The sequence below is a fragment of the Biomphalaria glabrata genome, chromosome 9 (genome assembly GCF_947242115.1).
Source record: "Biomphalaria glabrata chromosome 9, xgBioGlab47.1, whole genome shotgun sequence".
NCBI classification, from domain to species: Eukaryota; Metazoa; Mollusca; class Gastropoda; family Planorbidae; genus Biomphalaria; species Biomphalaria glabrata.
This window is the reverse complement of record NC_074719.1, coordinates 41,973,703-41,993,861: the sequence shown is the minus strand read 5'-3', so window position 1 is coordinate 41,993,861 and position 20,159 is coordinate 41,973,703. Positions and strand designations below refer to the sequence as shown.

Here is a 20,159-nt window from a genome sequence, read left to right as displayed (position 1 = left end):
ACTTTACTTTACTTACTACCATAGAAACACACACACACACACACTTTACAACAATATGTTATATTATGCAATTATGAAGGAAACATTCACATCCACACAAAAAACAAACAAACAAACAAACAAAAAACACACACACAAGATCTGTCAACATTTTTTCTCCTTTCTTCTGTCATTTGACTGATAGAATCTCATTCTGATGTTCTTCCTGGAAATATTGAAACCTGTCTTTTTACCAGCATGGGTGGAACACTTTGGGGGGGGGCGATTTTGAGTTTGTGACTCCACACAAACTTTGTAACCTTGTTTATTATCTAGTTGGCGACAGTGATCTTACACTATAGCGTCATTGACATTGTTTGTTTTGTCAAAATCTCTCCAGATTTTCTTCTTACTATTTTCTTGCATTTTTTTTTCTATTTCCATTAAATCGCCGCTACATTTCTTTCTATCAATTTGTCTTTGTTTTTTGATTCATTTTAAAAATTTTATTTGTTTCATAATATGTTGTTGTTGTTTTTTTTTGGGGGGGGGGGGGTCGTACAAATGAAAGTGTAACGAAAATATTGTGATAAATTTTAAGTGTGAAAATGTCCTAGAGTACAAAAAGCTTTTAATAATGGAAATGCTTATATTTTTTTTTTTTTTACTTGTCGGTATATTTGTTTTCTAAAAGCGAGAGAGAGGGGGGGGGGTAAAGCCATTTCTCCGTTTCCCTGACTTATATAGTCACGTGAGTGTTCGGTGGCCATTGAAAGAATTAAGATCTTATGCTCCACTAGCAGGATAGCCTACAGCATTCCATGGGTGATAAAAAAAAACAACAACGTCACCCTACTGCCCACCAGGACACGCCCTTTTCACTTTTGCTATGGTGCTACCGTTGCGGCCTTAAGTTATTTCCCCCTTTTACAACTGTTAGGGTTATCCTTCTTTGGTTTTCGTCAGTCTTGTATTCTGGTAACAGTTTTTTATCTTTTTTTTTTTTTCCCCTCTAGTATATACAAAAGGTCTATCTAGGCAACTTGTTAGGGTGGATTTTTTTTTTTTTTTGCGTAATGCACGAAGGAAACTCCTGAAAGAGGTCTAGTGTTTGACTGCTGTTTAGAGGGGTGGAAAGGGGGGGGGGGGTTGTTGAGTTGTAAAGGTAACAGTGTCACTGCGTAGTCCAAAACCTGTTTACCCGTGTCTTAGTGGCTAGTTGACTTATGGCGATGTCGCGGATTCGCATTCCAGGCTTGGACCAACAGTCCTCTATGATCACCCAAAGCCTGGTGGTTAAAAAAAAAAAGAATAAAAAAGTAGAATTTTTTTTTTGGTGGGGGAAGAGTTAGGAGAGGGGGCGGTTGACGCCCATGGAAGAGAACTAGAGAAGAGATAGCTTTTATTTATTTATTTATTTATTTTGCATGTAAGACTTTATATTTAGTAACCAAAATAGATAATCCAAGATAGAGAAGTATTATAAATAGTAAGAATCAGCATTTTTTCCCCCCACAAAGCTGTCTGTCTGGGAGGTATCTTTGACAAGTTTTTTTTTCCTCCCACTTCCCAGTCTCGGATCAAGTTGAAACTTTGCAGACTTATTCTTTGTCAATGACAACACACGTACACTGTAACACATAAATCATTCATAAAATAGACCAGCTAGTTAGTTAATTAGTCGTAATTAATTACATTTGTTTTACATGGGAAAAAAAGGAAAAATAAATTTTGTAGTATTGAGATATCTGGCAGTAATTTATGTTCCTAATTAATTAATTTTGGTGGAATTATATTTTAGAAAAGGGGAAACAGATCTTACAGTATTGTGAAATATGAATGTAGAATGTAGCTTTTCTTTCCTTTTTTAAAAAATAAATAATTAAATTTATTTTGCTGTTTCAATTGGGAACCGTGTCGTAACAAAGTATTTTTGACAATGACCTCTCTCAGACCTTGCGATCTATAGAGCAGACGATGTAAAGGTTATTTGTTTCTATGCCAAACGGTTTACGAGGGTGTCATACGGCCAAAACTACGACCAACTGCCTTTACCTTCCCCAACTTATGTCATATGCCCATCAGAGTTGGCTAGACCTTTGGAGGTCCCGAAAAATCCCGAAATTTAAAATCTCAGTCTTCGCCGAGATTTTGAACCAGAGGCCGGAAGCAAGGCGCTTTACCGCGCTTAAAATGAATTTTAATATTATACCCAAACTTTGGACCGAACACAAGAGACATATCGATTATTTTAGGACTGAAGACGACAAACGGAGTAAATTTGGTTTTAGACGTCATTTTATGTGTCATTCTAGTTGTGGAGATAGCGTTAACTGTAATGATTATCAATGCTAGTGTATAGTGTAAAAGTCAATAATAAAGATAAAATATGCTCAATTTTTTTAGGACTATGATAACCAGCATGGCCTCTATAGTTAGGACTACATTGAATATTTGCCACTAAACATTGACAGTGTATTTGTCCTTCACTTTAACAACAAAAAAAAAAGTTTGAGAACAAAAAAAGGAGGGGCGAACCGGGTCTTTTCCCCTTGTTTGTTTGTAAAATGTTTGTTTGTAAAATGTTTGTTTGTAAAATGTTTGTTTGTAAAATGTTTGTTTTTAAAATGTTTGTTTGTAAAATGTTTGTTTTTAAAATGTTTGTTTGTAAAATGTTTGTTTGTAAAATGTTTGTTTGTCAAATGTTTGTTTGTCAAATGTTTGTTTGTAAACTGTTTTACATGTTTCGGATGTTCCTTCAGAGTTGAATTTAGTTTACTTCCTAGTCCAAACCTCCCGCAGGACGACGGGGAATGGGAGCGGGCAGGATTTGAACCCTCGACCATCGATAAATCCGAACGACAGTCCAGCGCGCAAACCGCACCACCAGGCAGTTACCCTTGTACCGCTTAAACGTGGTATCGAACTAATGACCAGTAAACGCCAATGATTAGAAGGAATGTCCAATCGTGTGGGTTATGTGTATGTCAGTTTAAGTCGTTATTTTAATCAGGGCCGGTCTTATGCCACTGCAACCTGTACGGTCGCAGTGGGCCCCCCCGCCCTTTCATAGTCCCCACGCTATTTCTAGGTGTCATTATTAAATTGCAAAATATATTCGAAAAATTCCTGGAAATGTCCTGCATTTATATTGTGGGTGTCATTTATTACGGAAAACGCCAATCGTAGGTGCGATAAAAAAGGCGCTGTCAGCTTTCATGTAATAAAATGTAATAATCGGACGAGTTTTCACCTAAACCGAAAGTTCCAATACCTTATTAACTTTTATAGTCACTGGCATATAAATCATGTAAATATGCCATAGGTTGCAAGGTTCGTAAAGTAAAAGTTAATTTGATCGCAATTTTGTACTTAGTAAAGAATGAATAAAATTCAAAGTCGAATTTTTTTTTTTCTAATACAAAATCTTAATTTTCACTTATTATCCTTATTCCCACCCAGACTAGGCCCCGCGCAATCAGTTTCGCATAGGGCCCCGCAATTGTTAGGACCGGCCCTGATTTTAATGAGTCAAAACTATTAACACTGCAGGAAGCCAGTTGTCGTTTTATCTATATCACTACCTGTGTGTGTTTGGGACACCGCAATAGAACCACAAACGCTAACCGCTTGAAACATTCCTTTCAACTGTCAAGGTGTAAACACCAGAGCAGGAAAAAAAAAATGGCCTTAGAAGAATGCACAGGTAAGGGAGGCGTGGGGGGGGGGGGGAGGGGCTCAGTCCCCAGTTACTAGATCTAACTGTCGCCTCATTGATTTCCCCTTGAGTGCGTGGCTTCTCGTCCGGACAGCTCATTGTTGACAGTGGGCCTTGTGACGTCAATCGACCTAGTTAAGGGGTATTCCTCGTGTTGACAACAAATGTGTGTCTTCTGCGCATCGCCTGCTGGTCCAATGTCGTTCAATTTTATATTTGGATCGCCATTTTTTTTTGGGGGAGGGGGGGGGGAGGTTAGTAGCCTATATATGTGTCTTTTTCAGTGTTTATTTCCATCTAGATACAAATCTTTACTCTACTTCTAGATACAAATCTTGATGATTAAATAACTTTTCATCATCTACTTAATTCTCTCTAAATATATTCTAAAACTTTCAAAGTTGTTTTTCTTTGAATTGTGGAGTTGTGTGTGTGCATTGGTATGTTGGTCGAAGTTAGGGAATTCCCCTTGGAATACCGACCCCACCATTCGACACAGTTGTAGTGATAATATAGAGCTGCGAAATTTTAACAAACGGGATATCCATATTAGACTAGTGGCTAGAGTTACACCATTAGCAAAACTCTTCAACTTAAAGATACTTCTAGACATTCGACTAAAAACTATAGATTCTAGAAGGGAATAATACATGTACTGAGCATAGCAAAGCAAAACAAAACAGTGAACTACTTACAGTACATATAGAGTCCTATTTCTTTTTTCATTTGCTAGGACATGTTTGTATAAGTGCTCCATTTGTCCTAGTGCCATTAGCGCATGGAACGGGTTGCCTGAATCAATCAGGAAAACCAAAGTGTTATTATAATACTCCACTCCCCATTGATCTCAGACAGACAACATGTTACACCATTTTTAAGAAGAACATTCATTTTAGCTGTCGTGTCTGTGTTTGTAATGTTATCACAGCGCCTTGAGCCTACATTTTGTTTGTTAACAGCGCTTTATAAATAAAATTATTATTATTATTATAATTTAAGTCTGTAACTAGCATGCATGACTAGATTAGCACATGCGTACTTTATGTAATTAACTTCCCCCTTTTTTTTTTTTGTGAAAAGCACGTATGTATTCAAGATATTAAGCAGTCGCAGCGCTGGTAAAGTTTAGGGACTAATTGTGGGCATTGATTTATGTTATGGAAATGTGAACCGGACACTGGGAGGAAAGCTGATCAGATGGAAACAAGTCTGTTTGTATTACGGCTAAATGGATTAATGGATTTTTTTGCAGCGTTGACGTCATGGTCTATATTTACACATTTGTTTAGTCTTACACAATGCGTAACGTTTGTTCAGAACTGAAAGATTATTATGCCTTGGTCCGAACCTCCTGCAAAGGGGATGGAATCGGGCAGGGTTCAAGCACGAAATTATCTGACTTATTTATCGATATCATTATTAAATAGGAGCAGTGGTGCTCAAAATACAGCCCGCGGGCCAGTTCGGCCCTCGATGTGGTTCCATCCGGCACACCAAAAGTGTAGAAAATCCCATTTCCAAAAAAAAAAAAAAAAGTTTAAAAATTTGTCATTACCTACATTAGGGCTCTCACTGTTTCCATGTTGGATTGGTACGATGACCTTTAACATTGGTGCGCTTATGAAATAAGACTATGGGTGTAGAATCTACCAGGAAAAGTGAACGTATCTTTACTTTTCTGTGGCACATGATAATAGGCCAACATATTTAATTTGTCAAGAGAGTGTGGCTGTTTAAAAAAATAAAATAAACGACACCATGAAACAAACATGGCGGCTTTCTTGGTTTAAGCCGCGTATAAAAAATAGTTGGATGATTTATGAGAATATTTACCAAAAAAGAGGCAAGTAAATGTGTCGGTGGTTGCTCATATTTTAAGTAAATAAATGTAGCCATTTTCCGACGCGTTAAAAAAAATATCAACTTCAAATATCCCAATAATTAAGTATACATCCACGAGTTTCTGATAAAAATATTTTCAGGTCAATTTCATATCGTTTTTGTGCCTTTTCATTGATTTGGCCCGCGACATGAGTGTCGGAAATTAAAATGACCCGCAGGCCGGATTGAGTTGGGCATCACTGAGTTGGAGGGTTCAGGTGACTAGTTCAATATCTGAAATAAATTGGGTGTCCAGATCAGGCATCTCTCTCCCTCCCTCTCTCCCCCTCTCTCTCCAACTCCCTCTCCTTCTCTCTCTCCCTCTCTCTCTCCCTCTCTTTCTTTCTCTCAATATCTGAAATAAATTGGGTGTCCAGATCAGGCATCTCTCTCCCTCCCTCCCTCTCTCTCCCCCTCTCTCTTCAACTCCCTCTCCTTCTCTCTCTCCCTCTCTCTCTCTCTTTCTTTCTCTCAATATCTGAAATAAATTGGGTGTCCAGATCAGGCATCTCTCTCCCTCCCTCCCTCTCTCTCCCCCTCTCTCTCCCTCTCTCTCCAACTCCCTCTCCTTCTCTCTCTCCCTCTCTCTCTCTCTCCCTCTCTTTCTCTCTCTCAATATCTGAAATAAATTGGGTGTCCAGATCAGGCATCTCTCTCCCTCTCTCTCCCTCTCTCTTTCTCCCTCTTTCTCCAACTCCCTCTCCTTCTCTCTCTCCCTCTCTCTCTCTCCCTCTCTTTCTCTCTCTCTCTCTTTTTCGGTAATGTATGTCCCGGGACCAATTCTTGTTCGGGCCTCTTGATGGAGAAATCAGTTCTGAAGGACACGGTCGGCATAATCGGGCGACACTCCACATGGGCAAATGTCACTAGTCCCGATGTTCACGAAGACAGCCAGTCCATTCCTCTACAGGACTATTTTTTAAAATTCTCATTGCTTTTTATTTCGCGATTTATGTATCTAGCTCGTAATCTCTTTAAAGATGCATACCTGTCCAACTTGTCGCCCTTTAAACAATTTTGAAATGTCTTATAACTTTCCTGGTCATCCAGTCCAAATGTAGGCTACGCTATTTTCCAGGTTAAAACACGATTCAGAATCGTGCGTAACCAATGAATAAAACTAAACGATATTAGAGGCGTGCTATTTTTAATATGTATTTTTAGCACATTCGTCTTTCACTACTTTTAAACTGTAAGAAAATATAAAAAAAAATGTTCATACAATTCAGTTCATGAATTATAAGTCATGGAGTTAAGCCAGTGGTTCCCAAATCTTTTTGACCTTAGGTACATTTTCGTCGCATGTGTCACTGGATGCACCATTGACAAATAAAACAAAACAAAACAAACGTCCTCCAATGGGTCCGATTCTTGTAGCTTCATTATGGTCAGAGGTTTATAGAAATCGGAAAGGAATGCGTCCCGAGCGGGATATGACCCGCGGGCAGTGGCTAAGGGTATCCCTCAGTTAAACCATCTGTCACTGATCGGTTAACCACGTAAGTAACTTAGTCAACCCCCCCCCCTCACTTCGCTGTCCTGATTTCCAGTTGAAGTAGAAAATCAATGCAAACAAGTTGCCATTTCTATTTATAAACATAAGATTCGTGTAACCTTTACCTTGACCCCTTACACACAGAAATCCACTCGTGTGTGTGTATTGACAGCCATTTCGTTTTATAAAATCATAACTCTAAATAATACAGATAAGCGTTTCTCAGTTTGTACATAGACTGCTTCTACTAGGAGAGAAGATTATATAAATTTTATTATTATTATATTAATAAAAATCAAATAGTGTCATTATTATGTCGTTTAATATATCCATCATTGGATATGTCTATACTTATAAAATAGTACATTTATCTTTACCTTTTCTTTCTTGTTAATTGTTTTCAAAATGTGAATACCATCACTCTTTTGGTATTGCAATTGGTTAATCAAAACTTATATTTCCTTTACATATACATAGTATGGAAGAGAGAAGCTATACCTAGATCCAATTTTTTTTTAAATGTTTTGTTTTTTTTGTTGTTTTTTTTCATTAGTGAACAAGCAAACTATAAAAATACTTAAAAAAAAAAAACTTATCTAAGGGAAATAATTCCACACTTATAATTATATCATTATTAACATATAAGTTATTTCCCTTCATCGAAATCAAACAAAATAATTAATTACTGATATTTAATTAACAAATGGATTCATTTTTTAAATTGATTTATGTTATGTTATGTCAGGTACACAACGACCAACCACCTTAACTTTTTTTAACGCAATTCAGGGACCTTTTAGAATTGGGTGGAGTCAGGGACCTTTTAGAATTGGGTGGAGTCAGGGACCTTTTAGAATTGGGTGGAGTCAGGGACCATTTAGAATTGGGTGGAGTCAGGGACCTTTTAGAATTGGGTGGGGTCAGGGACCTTTTAGAATTGGGTGGGGTCAGGGATCTTTTAGAATTGGGTGGAGTCAGGGACCTTTTAGAATTGGGTGGAGTCAGGGACCTTTTAGAATTGGGTGGAGTCAGAGACCTTTTAGAATTGGGTGGAGTCAGGGACCTTTTAGAATTGGGTGGAGTCAGGGACCTTTTAGAATTGGGCGGAGTCAGGGACCTTTTAGAATTGGGTGGAGTCAGGGACCTTTTAGAATTGGGTGGAGTCAGGGACCTTTTAGAATTGGGTGGAGTCAGGGACCTTTTAGAATTGGGTGGAGTCATGGACGTCCAAATAATCCCAAATTTAATGGCAGTTTTCACTTGAATGCGAACCCTGAGACCCTCGATTTGAAAGACACTCGACCACCACTCTCTTTTGAATGTATATACTTATCATATGTATTTTGGTCCGCCCCCCCCCCACCCAAAAGACAATACAAACTTCCAGATACATGTTTATATTTCATTTCATCCAATAAAAACAATAATATGGGGACGGGGGGGGGAGGAGGGGGGTAAATAAATCTAGATCTATTGTGAGCATTGGCTAACATCGAAGAAATAAAATGGTGTTTCTTCCACAATGTATTTGTAAATTTGTAACATTTTCTTAAGGCTATATTCACTGCTTTTTTAAAAATAACTTTTTGCTTTTATTTTGTTTCAGAAACGACTGTTTAAGCAAAGCTAACGACTATAACAGTGTGCTATCATTCAGTTCCAGTGTTTGACTATGAGCAGTTCTCTAATTTGGTCCTAATGACTTCATGTCCCAGTCAGTGAGAACCGCTGCATAACCTTCTCAACATGTAGTACAGTCTGAGTGATGAAAACACTGGCCAGTGCCCTCTTCTAGTACTTCAGAAAGTTATGAGAACCTCTTGCCGTCTTCTCTCTGTGACTGATAGATCACTGCCCTCCAGTTAGCCTAATCCATACTCCCCCGAAGTGCGGTCTGGGCAGCAGAGAAATATTGTTTCCTCCTGTATATACTTACAATTAAATGGTGCTACTTAGAATTGGTTGAGTCACTGGAGAATATTTCGTGATAGCAAGTAGAATGGCATCTGCTGACTTCAATACTTAACTCTATTAGACAAGCAGCAATGAGTTGAATAGTCTCAGGCAGGATGTTGAGTGTCTAGCATAATAAATTTCAAGTGTAAACTGGTTAAAAAGAAATTGTTTTTGACCTCATGTCACAATCATTGTTTTTTATTTTTTCTAAGTTGTGGAAGAAACCAACCCATGTGTATCCTTATACTTTCACTCCTGTAGATGGACTGTCTGCATGTGGGTCTTTCACTTTTGTGTGCAATGGGTGCTTCACTTTGCCGCAAGCTTTGTGAGGGCTGGGGGTCACTCCAGCAACAGGAGACCTGATTGTGTGCTACCTTTCATACACCCAGGTGGCTTGCTGATACATAGTGGTGATAAAGTTGCACAGTGTACTTATCTATTGAATGATTTGAAATGTCTAAATTCTATCTCTTCTGGGCCTCTTAAATTACTATTAATAGAAGTAATCCAATGTTCAGGGGAGAAAATTTATAGCATTTGTAACAAATTATTGTGCGAGAAATATATATATAATGTCATGCTCTACCATTATAACTCCCATGATGTAAATTGTGTGTGTGTGTTAAAAATCTCTTATTATGACCAACACAGCAGATCCAGTAGTAGTTATTGTCATTTTTTTTTCTCCAAGAAGTTAATTCTCTTTCACATGTCAAGTTAAAAAATCAGTTCTTTCATTATCATATTCCTACAGAAATAAATTAGCCCATTTAAATTGTCTTACAATATAAATTTGATAATTATTGAAATGGGCTTTGATTGTGTCTAACAAAGGTTTGAACCCTTTTAGCCTTTAACCCTTGGTATCCTAAGCTAAGCTAGGGATAGAATGCATTTATTTTCTTTCCAGACAAAATGTCACACAATTCTAAGACATTTCTTGACAAAATTAAAAGCAATAAATGTGGCATATTTCTTGAGCTTGTATATTTTGGGCTTTTTTTTTTTCTTCAGCTAATCTACCTATCCATTATATTCTTGCTTGTTTTAAAGTGTTACAGAATTTGATTTGTTTTGTAATTTATTATATTTGTATGTAAAACTTTGTATTTGATCACCATGCAGTTGATGTGTACACTTTTAGCCCTTTATTATTTTTATTATCATCATTACTATCCATTATTATAATTATAGTTTATTATTTAAAAGTATTTTTAGCTCCACTCACAATTCAGTAAAATATTTTAAAATTAATGATGTTTTTTTATGTATAATAATAATTGTAATATTATTTTCATATAGTGAAATGAAAAATGTGTTTTAATAAGTAGTAAGCCTATAGACGATTCTTATAGGATGTAAAATAATGTTCATCATAATGACCTCCCCTTTTTAATTTTCTAGTGTATCCTTGGTATGTGCAAAAAGATTTTCTTTTTATTGTAACCTGTTGTGCCACCTTCCATTTTTAAACTAAATATTTCAAATAATAAAGTTTTTGTTTAATTTTATATTTTTAGTGCCAAAAAAAAAGAAGCACATAGTTGTGTCTATTTAATGCCAATTATATTATTTTAAAGTACTTACGTTGTCAATGTTCTTACCTCCCTTGTTTGATAGAAGGGTTGAATGTTTATTTATTTTTTTCCCTTGTAAATGTGTGGCTATAAGGAACTGGTAACAAGTATAATAATATTTAGAATTATAATACCAGTATCTGTTCATATAAGAGCTGTGTAAGTAATTATAGTGTAATTTTTTTTTTTTTACTATTGTAAGAAGTTTTGTAGAAAACCTATTTTTATTTTTAGACTAGTTTGCTTTTTTTTTTTTTTTTTTTTTTTTAGATGTTTTAATGCTTTATAATGTTCTGTTGGCATCCTGAGCCTACTTTATATTAGTTTACAGCGGAATATTAATTTTTCATTACTGTTGTTATTGGTTGCACACTGTATAACCAACTTCATACTTTTGCAATGCATTCTTTTAAAAGTGTTAACTGTATATGCAGACATGATTGTTCAATATGCAACAGATATCACTTTTAAAGCTTTTTCAAATTATTTTTTGTTACCTCTGCTAATTTCATACTTGCCTTAGTGGTATGCTAATTCTAAAGTATAGTAAAGGTCCCGTTTCTTAGCGATCTATAGTGCAGATGATGTAAAGGTCTTCTGTTTCTTTGGCCTATGGTTAACGAGGGTGTCATGTGGTCAGCACAATGACCAGCCACCTTTACTTTTCCCCAACTTTTGTCAGGTACCCATTAAGGCTGGGTAGTCTCAGTGGCGCCCAAAAGATCCTGAAATTAAATACACCAGTACTCACCAGGATTTGAACAACTGGTTAGAAAGCCAAGCACTATGCAACTCAGCCATCGAGTCTCCTTGTTTGCTCTACTGGTCACATCAATTAGGCATATTGAGACCTAGATTACTTATGTTATCACGTGAGGCATATGCCAGATGGATTTAAGTGATTCAAAGCTAGAATAGACCTGAAGCTATTATAACAAAGTGGCATCCTGTTATCCAGAATCCAATTATGTATACATATCTTTTAATGAAAAAAATGCACTTATTAGGTATAGATGTAGTTTCTCTGACCATAAATGATATTTATATAGGTATGTATGTTAATTCAAATCGAGTGTAAAACCAATTATAGTATTCCACATAGACGATTCATCATTCACCTAACTTTAATTTATTGCAAACATGTTAAGATCTAAATAATTTCATGTTTTCTTTTTTGTAAAAATTGTTGAAAAAGGGAAATAACAATATATAAGGTTTTATTCGCAAAAGATGGGACAGTTGCCTCCCCTCCCTTTTAATATTTCACAAAAATTAATATTTTTGCTCAATGCATTATGCTTTTGTCTTAAATGAATAGTGTGTGAAAGTTTCGAGTGAATAAAATATAATGTGTGTGTAGCATCTTGTACAAATCCATACAAAGATTATTTTTTTAAATAAAATCATGACTTTGTCAACTACACACATTTATCTACATTTCATACTTATTTATCTTGTATTGTGTAAGAATGTTTTTCTATAGCTCCCCGTATTCACCTTTATATCATTGCAATCAACAGACGTGACAAGTTAAGGTCACGTGATCCTCCCCGCTCTCACAATGCCCCCCCCCCCCCCTTTTGCTCTTTGTCACTGCTCTGACCTAGATCTATGTGTAAATAAAAAAAAAGTGTTGCTGCATACAACTTGTATAGACCTCTAGACATATGATTATGGTGATCTATTTATTATGCAAGAAACAAATCGTGAATAAAACTTATACTTTAAAACTGGTGTTTGTTCAAACCTTCTTGGTTTTGGTGTTGTAAATCCTATATAGCTATTGCATGCCATCAATGGGCTACACTCTTTGGGGCCTCAGATACCCACTAGGTATGGCAATTATTTTAATGTAATTTTGAACTTATCAAATAGAGCCTCATTATCGTAGAGCCACTAGACCACAGGGCCCCCCTTGTACCGTAGCACCATTGAACATAAACAAACATAAAAATTTGGAACAATGAGGTTTTAAGCATCAGCTCTTTAGTTTACCTCAGCTTATAGGAGAAACCATAGATAATAAGTTCTTGATTGTTCCATCGTTCTTGATGAATAACTGACCTAAGGCATGTTTTGATCAATTCAAGTACAATTAGTAATTAATCCAGGGCCATTTATTGATAGAATCTTTCTAGAGTTCACTGCTTTGGAATTGCGTCCTAAATATGCATTATCCCGAATACCATCCTAGATCTAAGTACGTATCAATGTTACAAATGCTATTGATTGGTAACGTAATTGATGTGGAACATTAAATACAAAATGTAAATGTAAACTTTTTAATGTCGCAAAAGCCCCCCCCCCCCCCCCTTTTTATGTTTTGGTCCGACTCATTCGAACAATAAAATTTGTATTTCACATATATCCATTCAGGTTGAAAGAAAGTTCGTTTAGAACATAAATATTTTAGTTAAATAATATTTTTTTTTCTTACATATCGTAAAAGGGAATCTCAATACTGACTATACGAGAAATCTCTACAAATGCAAACATCTAAATTATACGGTACGCTAGCCATTTAATCGTTAGCATAAACATAAAAAAAGATAAAACCATTAGCTTTCAAAACTCAAGGATAAACTCTTGATAAGTTAGAGGCGTTTGGAATGATCAACGATATGACTCAGTTCAGTTAGGTATTAATTTTAAAAATCCAATCAGCATGATTAGATATTCTCTAATTAATGATAATGCTTTGCAGCGTCTAAGAGTCTAAAATAGTCTAGCTTCTAGATTAAACAAAGTGGCATAAGAAACCGTTTTATTTCACACATTTATTTATGTATTTTTTTTGTTGATTCATCTAATTAGTGTTGCTGCTGTTTGGGTTTATGGAACAGCTCTCTGTGAATTCCTCTAATGATCAGGGTCGCCATGGTGACGCTGAAGATAGTGACGTAAGTGCTGGGAATTCCCATAATCCGGAGTTCACCTGCACAAAAACAAAATGACGTCATCAAAGAGGTCAATAAAACATTTTTTACACAATGATACAAGAAAGTGAGTTCTTTGAAGGATACATCTTATCACAGCGCAGGGTTTCCTAAAGGAGTGTTAAGGTGACTAACAAGAGCACTGAGAGGACACCACTCGTTAGAGAAGGCCTCTGAAATTGTGAACATATAATATTTACAAAAGAGTTTTACTAAATTATTAAATTTTCACTACCTTTACTATTTTAACTGTGAATAGACCTTGTTTTCAATAACTAAACTAAACATTTAGCTCTTGTGGTACGAAGGAAGAGTCACCTTTATGGGATTACGGGCACGACATGGCCTAAAATGTGCCGATGTGCCAAAAAATTCAAAACTCAAACTCTTAGAAGGCCTCAACACTGACCTGTGACTGCCCACAGGTTGCGATGCAGGTCAATGTTCAGGCCTTGTATGACTTTTGGTCTTGTCTGAACCCCTTTAAGGAAAACGAGGGGGGGGGGGTGTCACAGTATCCAAGAGTGATAACAAAGAAAACAAAAAGTGTATTTGCGTAAAAGTTAAATTATTTCCCTTGCCTCTCATGGGGACAGATTTTAAATTTCCTCCGACGATTAACGAGGCCAACACAGCTACCAACCAACCGCCTTTATACTTGCTTCAGTATAAGTTATCTACCCACTAGGATGGCATGAATTGAGGGCCGCCAAAAGTATGGCGAAGTTAAAAAAAAATACTGAGATTCGAACTCAATTCTACGGCAATGACACTTTATCTGTCAGGATTCTTAATCAACTTAATTGTTTTTCTGAACAATTCCCATAGTCAACATTCTCGTACTAAAGTTAAACACAATACAGTTCTCTTTCTTTATTTTGGTTTACTAAAGAAGAAATAAAGCTTTTAAGATACGATAGGCTTTATCACCGCTAATTAGATCTGAGTTACTGTCTTATAGAGTGAATGGCAAATAATTTCTCCGTATTAAAAGTATTTGTGATAAAAAACACACGGGTTTGGAAAATTTGATTCTGTGGTGCAAACAAAATAATATACTTAAGATATAAAACATAGCTTTAAAAAAACACTTCTTGTATTCTTTTCACCGGATACATTAGAAAAACAATAATTATAGTTATTCCGCCATTGATGAAACTCTTCAATGTCATCAACTTCAAATAGGGCTAAATAAAATGTTAGGAAAATACCCAATTTATCTGGCTGATATGCCATACTAAGGAATTTTCAGAATTTTTTCTTTTTCAAGTTTTTTCAAATTAGAGTATCCAGTTCAAAAGTTCCCTTTCAAACCTCACGATATAGGCAATAGGGCAGATGATGTTAAGGTCATCTGTTTCTTTTCGCCAACGGTTAATGAGCAGTGTGTCATTAGGCCAGCACAACGTCACACGACTTTATTTTCCCCAATTAAAGTCAAGTAACAATTAGAGTTGGGTGGACTCATGGGCGTCCTAAAAATCCCCTAAATTCAAAATCCCAGTCTTCACCGAGATTCGATATCCAGAACTTCACGAAGCCAAGCGCTTAACCACTCAGCCACCGCCCCCCTCCCCCCCCCCAGAGTATCTAGTAGATGTAGGCTATATCACCTCTGGTCTAGCTTACTTTCTTTCAGGATATCCAGAACTTCATGAAGTCAAGCGCTTAACCACTCAGCCACCGCCCCACCCCCTAGAGTATCCAAGTAGATGTAGGCTATATCACCTCTGGTCTAGCTTACTTTCTTTCTAGATATCCAGAACTTCACGAAGTCAAGCGCTTAACCACTCCGCCACCGCCCCACCCCCCAGAGTATCCAGGTAGATGTAGACTATATCACCTCTGGTCTAGCTTACTTTCTTTCAAGATATCCAGAACTTCATGAAGTCAAGCGCTTAACCACTCCGCCACCGCCCCACCCCCCAGAGTATCCAGGTAGATATAGACTATATCACCTCTGGTCTAGCTTACTTTCTTTCAAGAGCAGTTTCCTCAGCAAATGTTCATAGGCGATGTAGGCCCGATGTGACGTCACCAATATCAGTCCGCCGTTGACGACGTTAATCACCAGCAGGGCGAAAAATCCTCTCACGGCGCCCCGGACGTCGTGATTGCCCATCGTGTGGGCTGTGACGGCGATCCCCACGCAGCCTGGAAACAAAACTGGCACCGTAACATTGGTCTTTCAGATGGAACAAAATTGTTGAATTTCTTAGATACTTATTGTCATGTAGTGTGTATGTCACAGGGCCGGATTTAAGTAAGTGGAGGCCCCGAAGCAGGATTTTTGTGGAGGCCCCTACACTTTTTCGAAAGCTTTAATAAAAAAATCACTAAATAATAGTAATAGTTTTATCTAAAAGCATGCTATATTTTAGATCAGTGATGCCCGAAATACGGCCCGCGGCCTAGATCCGGCCCTAGACGTGCTTCCATCCGGCCCGCCGAAATGTCGGCACAAATTATAGAAAATCCCCCTCCCTCTCGAAAAAAAATGTTCAAAATGTATATTTACCTACGTTAGGGCCCTCACTTTATTCTAATGGATTACTGCCAAGGTATTTAACATTTGTGAGTTCATGAAATAGGACTATATAATCTACTAGGAAAAGTAAATGGATCTTTACTTTTTTGTAGAACATGATGCCATTCCTAGCCAACATGTTTGTTTTTTTTTTAAAAAAAACAAGAACAACAAAATATAAACAGAACTTACGCCATTTTTTTTTACTGTAAAGAGAAACTTCAAATATCTCAATACTTCAATGTAAGTACTAGATCCTCGGGTTTGAAATAAAATAGTTTTAGGTGAATTTCATTTAGCTTTTATATCTTTTCCACAGTGTCCCGCGACACTAGTGTTGGATATTAAAATGTCCCGCAGATTGAATTAGGTTTGGGCATCACTGGTTTAGATGAAGGAAGTCGAGAACTTGTCGTAAATCCGGAGCTGCTTTTGTACATTACGATTTAGTTACAAGCGGACACTTAACCACGACAGTGCTGCCAACTATAAGATTTAAATGTTTAAAAAAAACCTTAGAATTCCTGACCAGTCGAAATATGAATTTATATTCTAAATTGTCGGGGTCTCATTCTTGTGGAACCCCATGGGCAGTAGCAAACCGCCTGTCCTCAGGGGCTGACAGAGTGACAAAATCGGCCCTAGCATTTCTATACAATCAGGCCCATAAATTACATATCATCTGAAGGACATGTAGCCTGATGTAGCACTCTCTACGCATGTAGGCTATTACATTATTTCGGAAAATTTGTTAGATTAAATTATAATATAAAGAGATTTCTTTTAAACGCGTCGTTAATATGGCAACGTTTTATAAAAAAAATATCATAAAACCTTTTACAATTTAATACATAGTGGCAACCATGCAGTCCTTTCGGTGGCCCTGCCAGCCTATTTGGGGACCGAACCACCGGGCCTTTGCCCGAATACCCATATAGCTAGTCGCCCCTGCCTGTCCTCCTCGAAATGCGGCGCTGGTCTTAGGGTCTTATGGAACTTTTTAGGTGGATTATCAAAGATAAATGGATAAAAGGAAAGTAAACGAAAGAGAAGGGGGGGAGGTGGAAAGATAGATCAGAATTAGAGTACGGGACGTTAGTGGTGATAGTTTGGAAGAGAGTGGAAGATGGTTTACATTGTTGAAGTCATTTGACATCCTCTATATTAATAATACTTTTCAAAACTTTTCTACACTGAAATTGAACGTTGAAATATAGCTAAGTTTCTTTTGTTTTATAAAAAGATTGACAAAGTGCAATACCTCTATTTAAGCCGCACATTCGGAATAGGCAAAACCCGTAAAGAAAAATCCTATACCGAACTGGCGCTCGATCCCTTAGCGAAGTTGCAACCGAGCGCCACATGGGGGATAGTGGAGCCAGCTCTCAAAAAGAATCGCGCGTTAACATGGAGGACAAAAAAACAAGGAAAACGCAAGCTGTGACGTCCTGGTACGTCATTGCTCCGCACCTTCATAGAGGATCTCAGAGCAGTGGACACCAGTTAGGAAGAGGCTGCCAACATTTCTGGAGACTGATTTCTATGGAGACAGTTTGCCGCCCAAAGCGCCGAACAGGCAGTTGGATCCAAGCAGGGGAGGACTGGCTATATGGGCATTTGGGCAAAGGGTAGGTCGCCGGTAGATCCACCGAAATGGACGCATTGATGCCATTATGGTACATATCAAATTGTTAATTGTTTTATATTTTCTTATAGAAAGGCCCCCAGAGAGTCGTGTCTAAAACAAATCTTTCACAGACTCTACAGTGTAATACTATTTTAATTTAACATATCTTCGGAAAAAAAATAATAGCCTTCATTCGTAGACAGTGCTACTAGTACGCTTCATCCTTTTAGGGCTTAAATACTTAGCAATTAAAAAGCAACATAAGGCCTATATATTTCTTATTAAGATATAGAGTTCACTATATGCATTCATAGCGATACATTGTTCAACTTGACAATAATTTTGAAAACAGGTAGACCTAGAAATAGATGCCCATCATATGATATAGAATATGTGGGCCGATTTTGACACCCAGTCCGCCCCTGGATTAAAGTCTCACTAAAAGTACATGTCCATTATACCATGACATCATTGTATACACATACACACATAAGAATAAAATACTTAAAGTTTTTCATTGACTTACAAATGAGGAAGATGACGGCCACGAAGTTGAACAAAGTGTGGCTAGTTCTGGACCAAACAAACGTATGCAGGAAGATCCAACACAACAATCTCCATCGGTCCGCTGGGTAATTGTTAGCAGACGATGCCCATTGACCGGCTGGACACCAACGTTCCTCCCCGCAAAAGAAAAACCATCTGAAAACCTTGCAAGCGGCCGCCATGGCTTACCAGAGACCTTAGCAGACGAGAGTGTGGGGAAAAAAAAAAGAGGAAGTTAGCTTAAAAATGCTTAGCCAGATAGTTTTGTATACTTCACTTCGGGTCTCCGATATGGTCAAGGCATTTAAGGTGGTGCCTTGACATTCAATTGTAATTTGGATTGTAATCAACGCAATATCATAATTTTGCAAGCGGACGTCATGGTTTACCACAGACCCTAGCAGCCGAGAATGTGGAACGAAAAAAGTAAGTTTGCTGCGATTGTCATCAAAGCAATCTGACCACAGGTTTACAGTCCCTTACACTTCACTGGTCAGTGTTCAGGCCTACTATAACAATGGACCTCATTCACCAATCCTAAGCAAACAACATTTAGCCACGTGGTGCTCTATCTCTTCTATATAATTTACGATCTCATGTTTAATTCATGAAGGTTGTCACGTGACAGTTTTTCCCGTTGTTTTATCAATAAGATCACGTGACTAAATGTTGTTTGTTTACGATTGGTGAATGAGGTCCATTGTCTAACATTTGAGAATGGTTCGTGCTGAATCGAGGCCATTCATTATAGAAGGCCTCAACACTGACTTGCAACGTCACTACCTGTGGGTAGTGGTCTAGGGTTAGAGGTTGCGACGATGCAGGTCAGTGTTAAGGAATATACTATGACGTATGGTCTTGGCATCGAACTCCAGACAATATAGAATTAAGTAGATCATGATGTTTGAATGAACCTTTGAAGTGCGACTAATTAATAATGAATGGAATAAGATTGATATGACTTTTGAAGATTAGAACTAGAGATGGAGTCTTAGAAAACCTAAATTCAAATTTAGATCTATTTATATTTCTGGAAACCTTCAAAAGATGCCTGAGAAATATCCTAAAAATGCACTGGTACGACAAAGTAAAAAACACCAAACTGTGGGAGCTGAGTGGACAGAAAAATATAGAAATGCAAATCTTTGAGAGAAAGTGGAGATGGATTGGTCACACCCTGAGAAAAGATACCGGCAACAGAGCTAGACAGGCCTTAGAGTGGAACCCCCAGGGAACAAGACGTAGGCCTAGAGGAAGACCAAAAAGAACATGGCGACGCAGTATACTAGAGGAAGCCGAGAGGACAGGAAAGAGCTGGGAAGCCATAAAAAAAAAACTAGCAAGAGACCGTGGAAAGTGGCGTGTTTTTGGTGAGGCCTTATGTTCCATGAGGAACCCAAAGCCAAAGAAATGATGATAATGATGATATTTCTAGAAAAAAAAAAGTCAAATTTAGATCTATTTATATTTCTAGATAAATAGGCCTAATTTTTACTAAACGAACGTAGATCTAGATCTAAACAAAAAAGCTAGATCTAGACCTACAAATTATCTTTTCTTATAAATTACAGACGTTCCTTCAAAACAGAAGATAAGATAATTAAAGATATTTATTAGATTTATTAGATCTAACCGAGGATGTTAATCCATACTAGATTAGGCCTAATCTTGTTTTAAAAGTTATATAATTTGATCTAAATAAAAATCATCTGATAAAAAATATTATTACCAATGCTGATACAAAGACAATATCTTTAGCAATTTTATTGTTAAACTTTTGTTTCAATATTGCGGTCATCAAACAATTTTTTTTAGGGAATTGCCGATATTCACACACACACACAAAAGATCATCTTTATAAGAGACATTGGCGAAGAATAAATCGCGCCATTGGAGCTACGCTCTCTGTTAGCA

The 20,159-nt window shown here is 37.2% G+C and overlaps 2 protein-coding genes across 5 annotated transcripts in view; one reads left to right on the top strand and one right to left on the bottom strand.

Moving 5' to 3' along the window:
- Positions 1–12,341, top strand: part of LOC106071799 (uncharacterized) — a 46,997-nt gene extending 34,656 nt beyond the window's left edge. For all 4 annotated transcript variants that reach the window (XM_056041967.1, XM_056041965.1, XM_056041968.1 and 1 more), the window contains exon 3: positions 8,680–12,341. In XM_056041967.1, the coding sequence (XP_055897942.1) occupies positions 8,680–8,693 (14 nt within the window). In that variant the 3' untranslated portion in view covers positions 8,694–12,341. The remainder of the gene's footprint in view (positions 1–8,679) is intronic.
- A 1,034-nt stretch (positions 12,342–13,375) lies between these two features.
- Positions 13,376–20,109, bottom strand: LOC106071797 (uncharacterized). Its single transcript, XM_056042906.1, has 4 exons — positions 19,975–20,109; positions 18,226–18,441; positions 15,520–15,699; positions 13,376–13,544 (listed from the first exon to the last, which is right to left on the bottom strand). Exons 2-4 carry the CDS (start codon positions 18,425–18,427, stop codon positions 13,420–13,422), a joined length of 507 nt encoding a protein of 168 aa, XP_055898881.1. The 5' UTR covers positions 18,428–18,441; positions 19,975–20,109; the 3' UTR covers positions 13,376–13,419.
- Between the last annotated feature and the right edge of the window lie 50 nt (positions 20,110–20,159).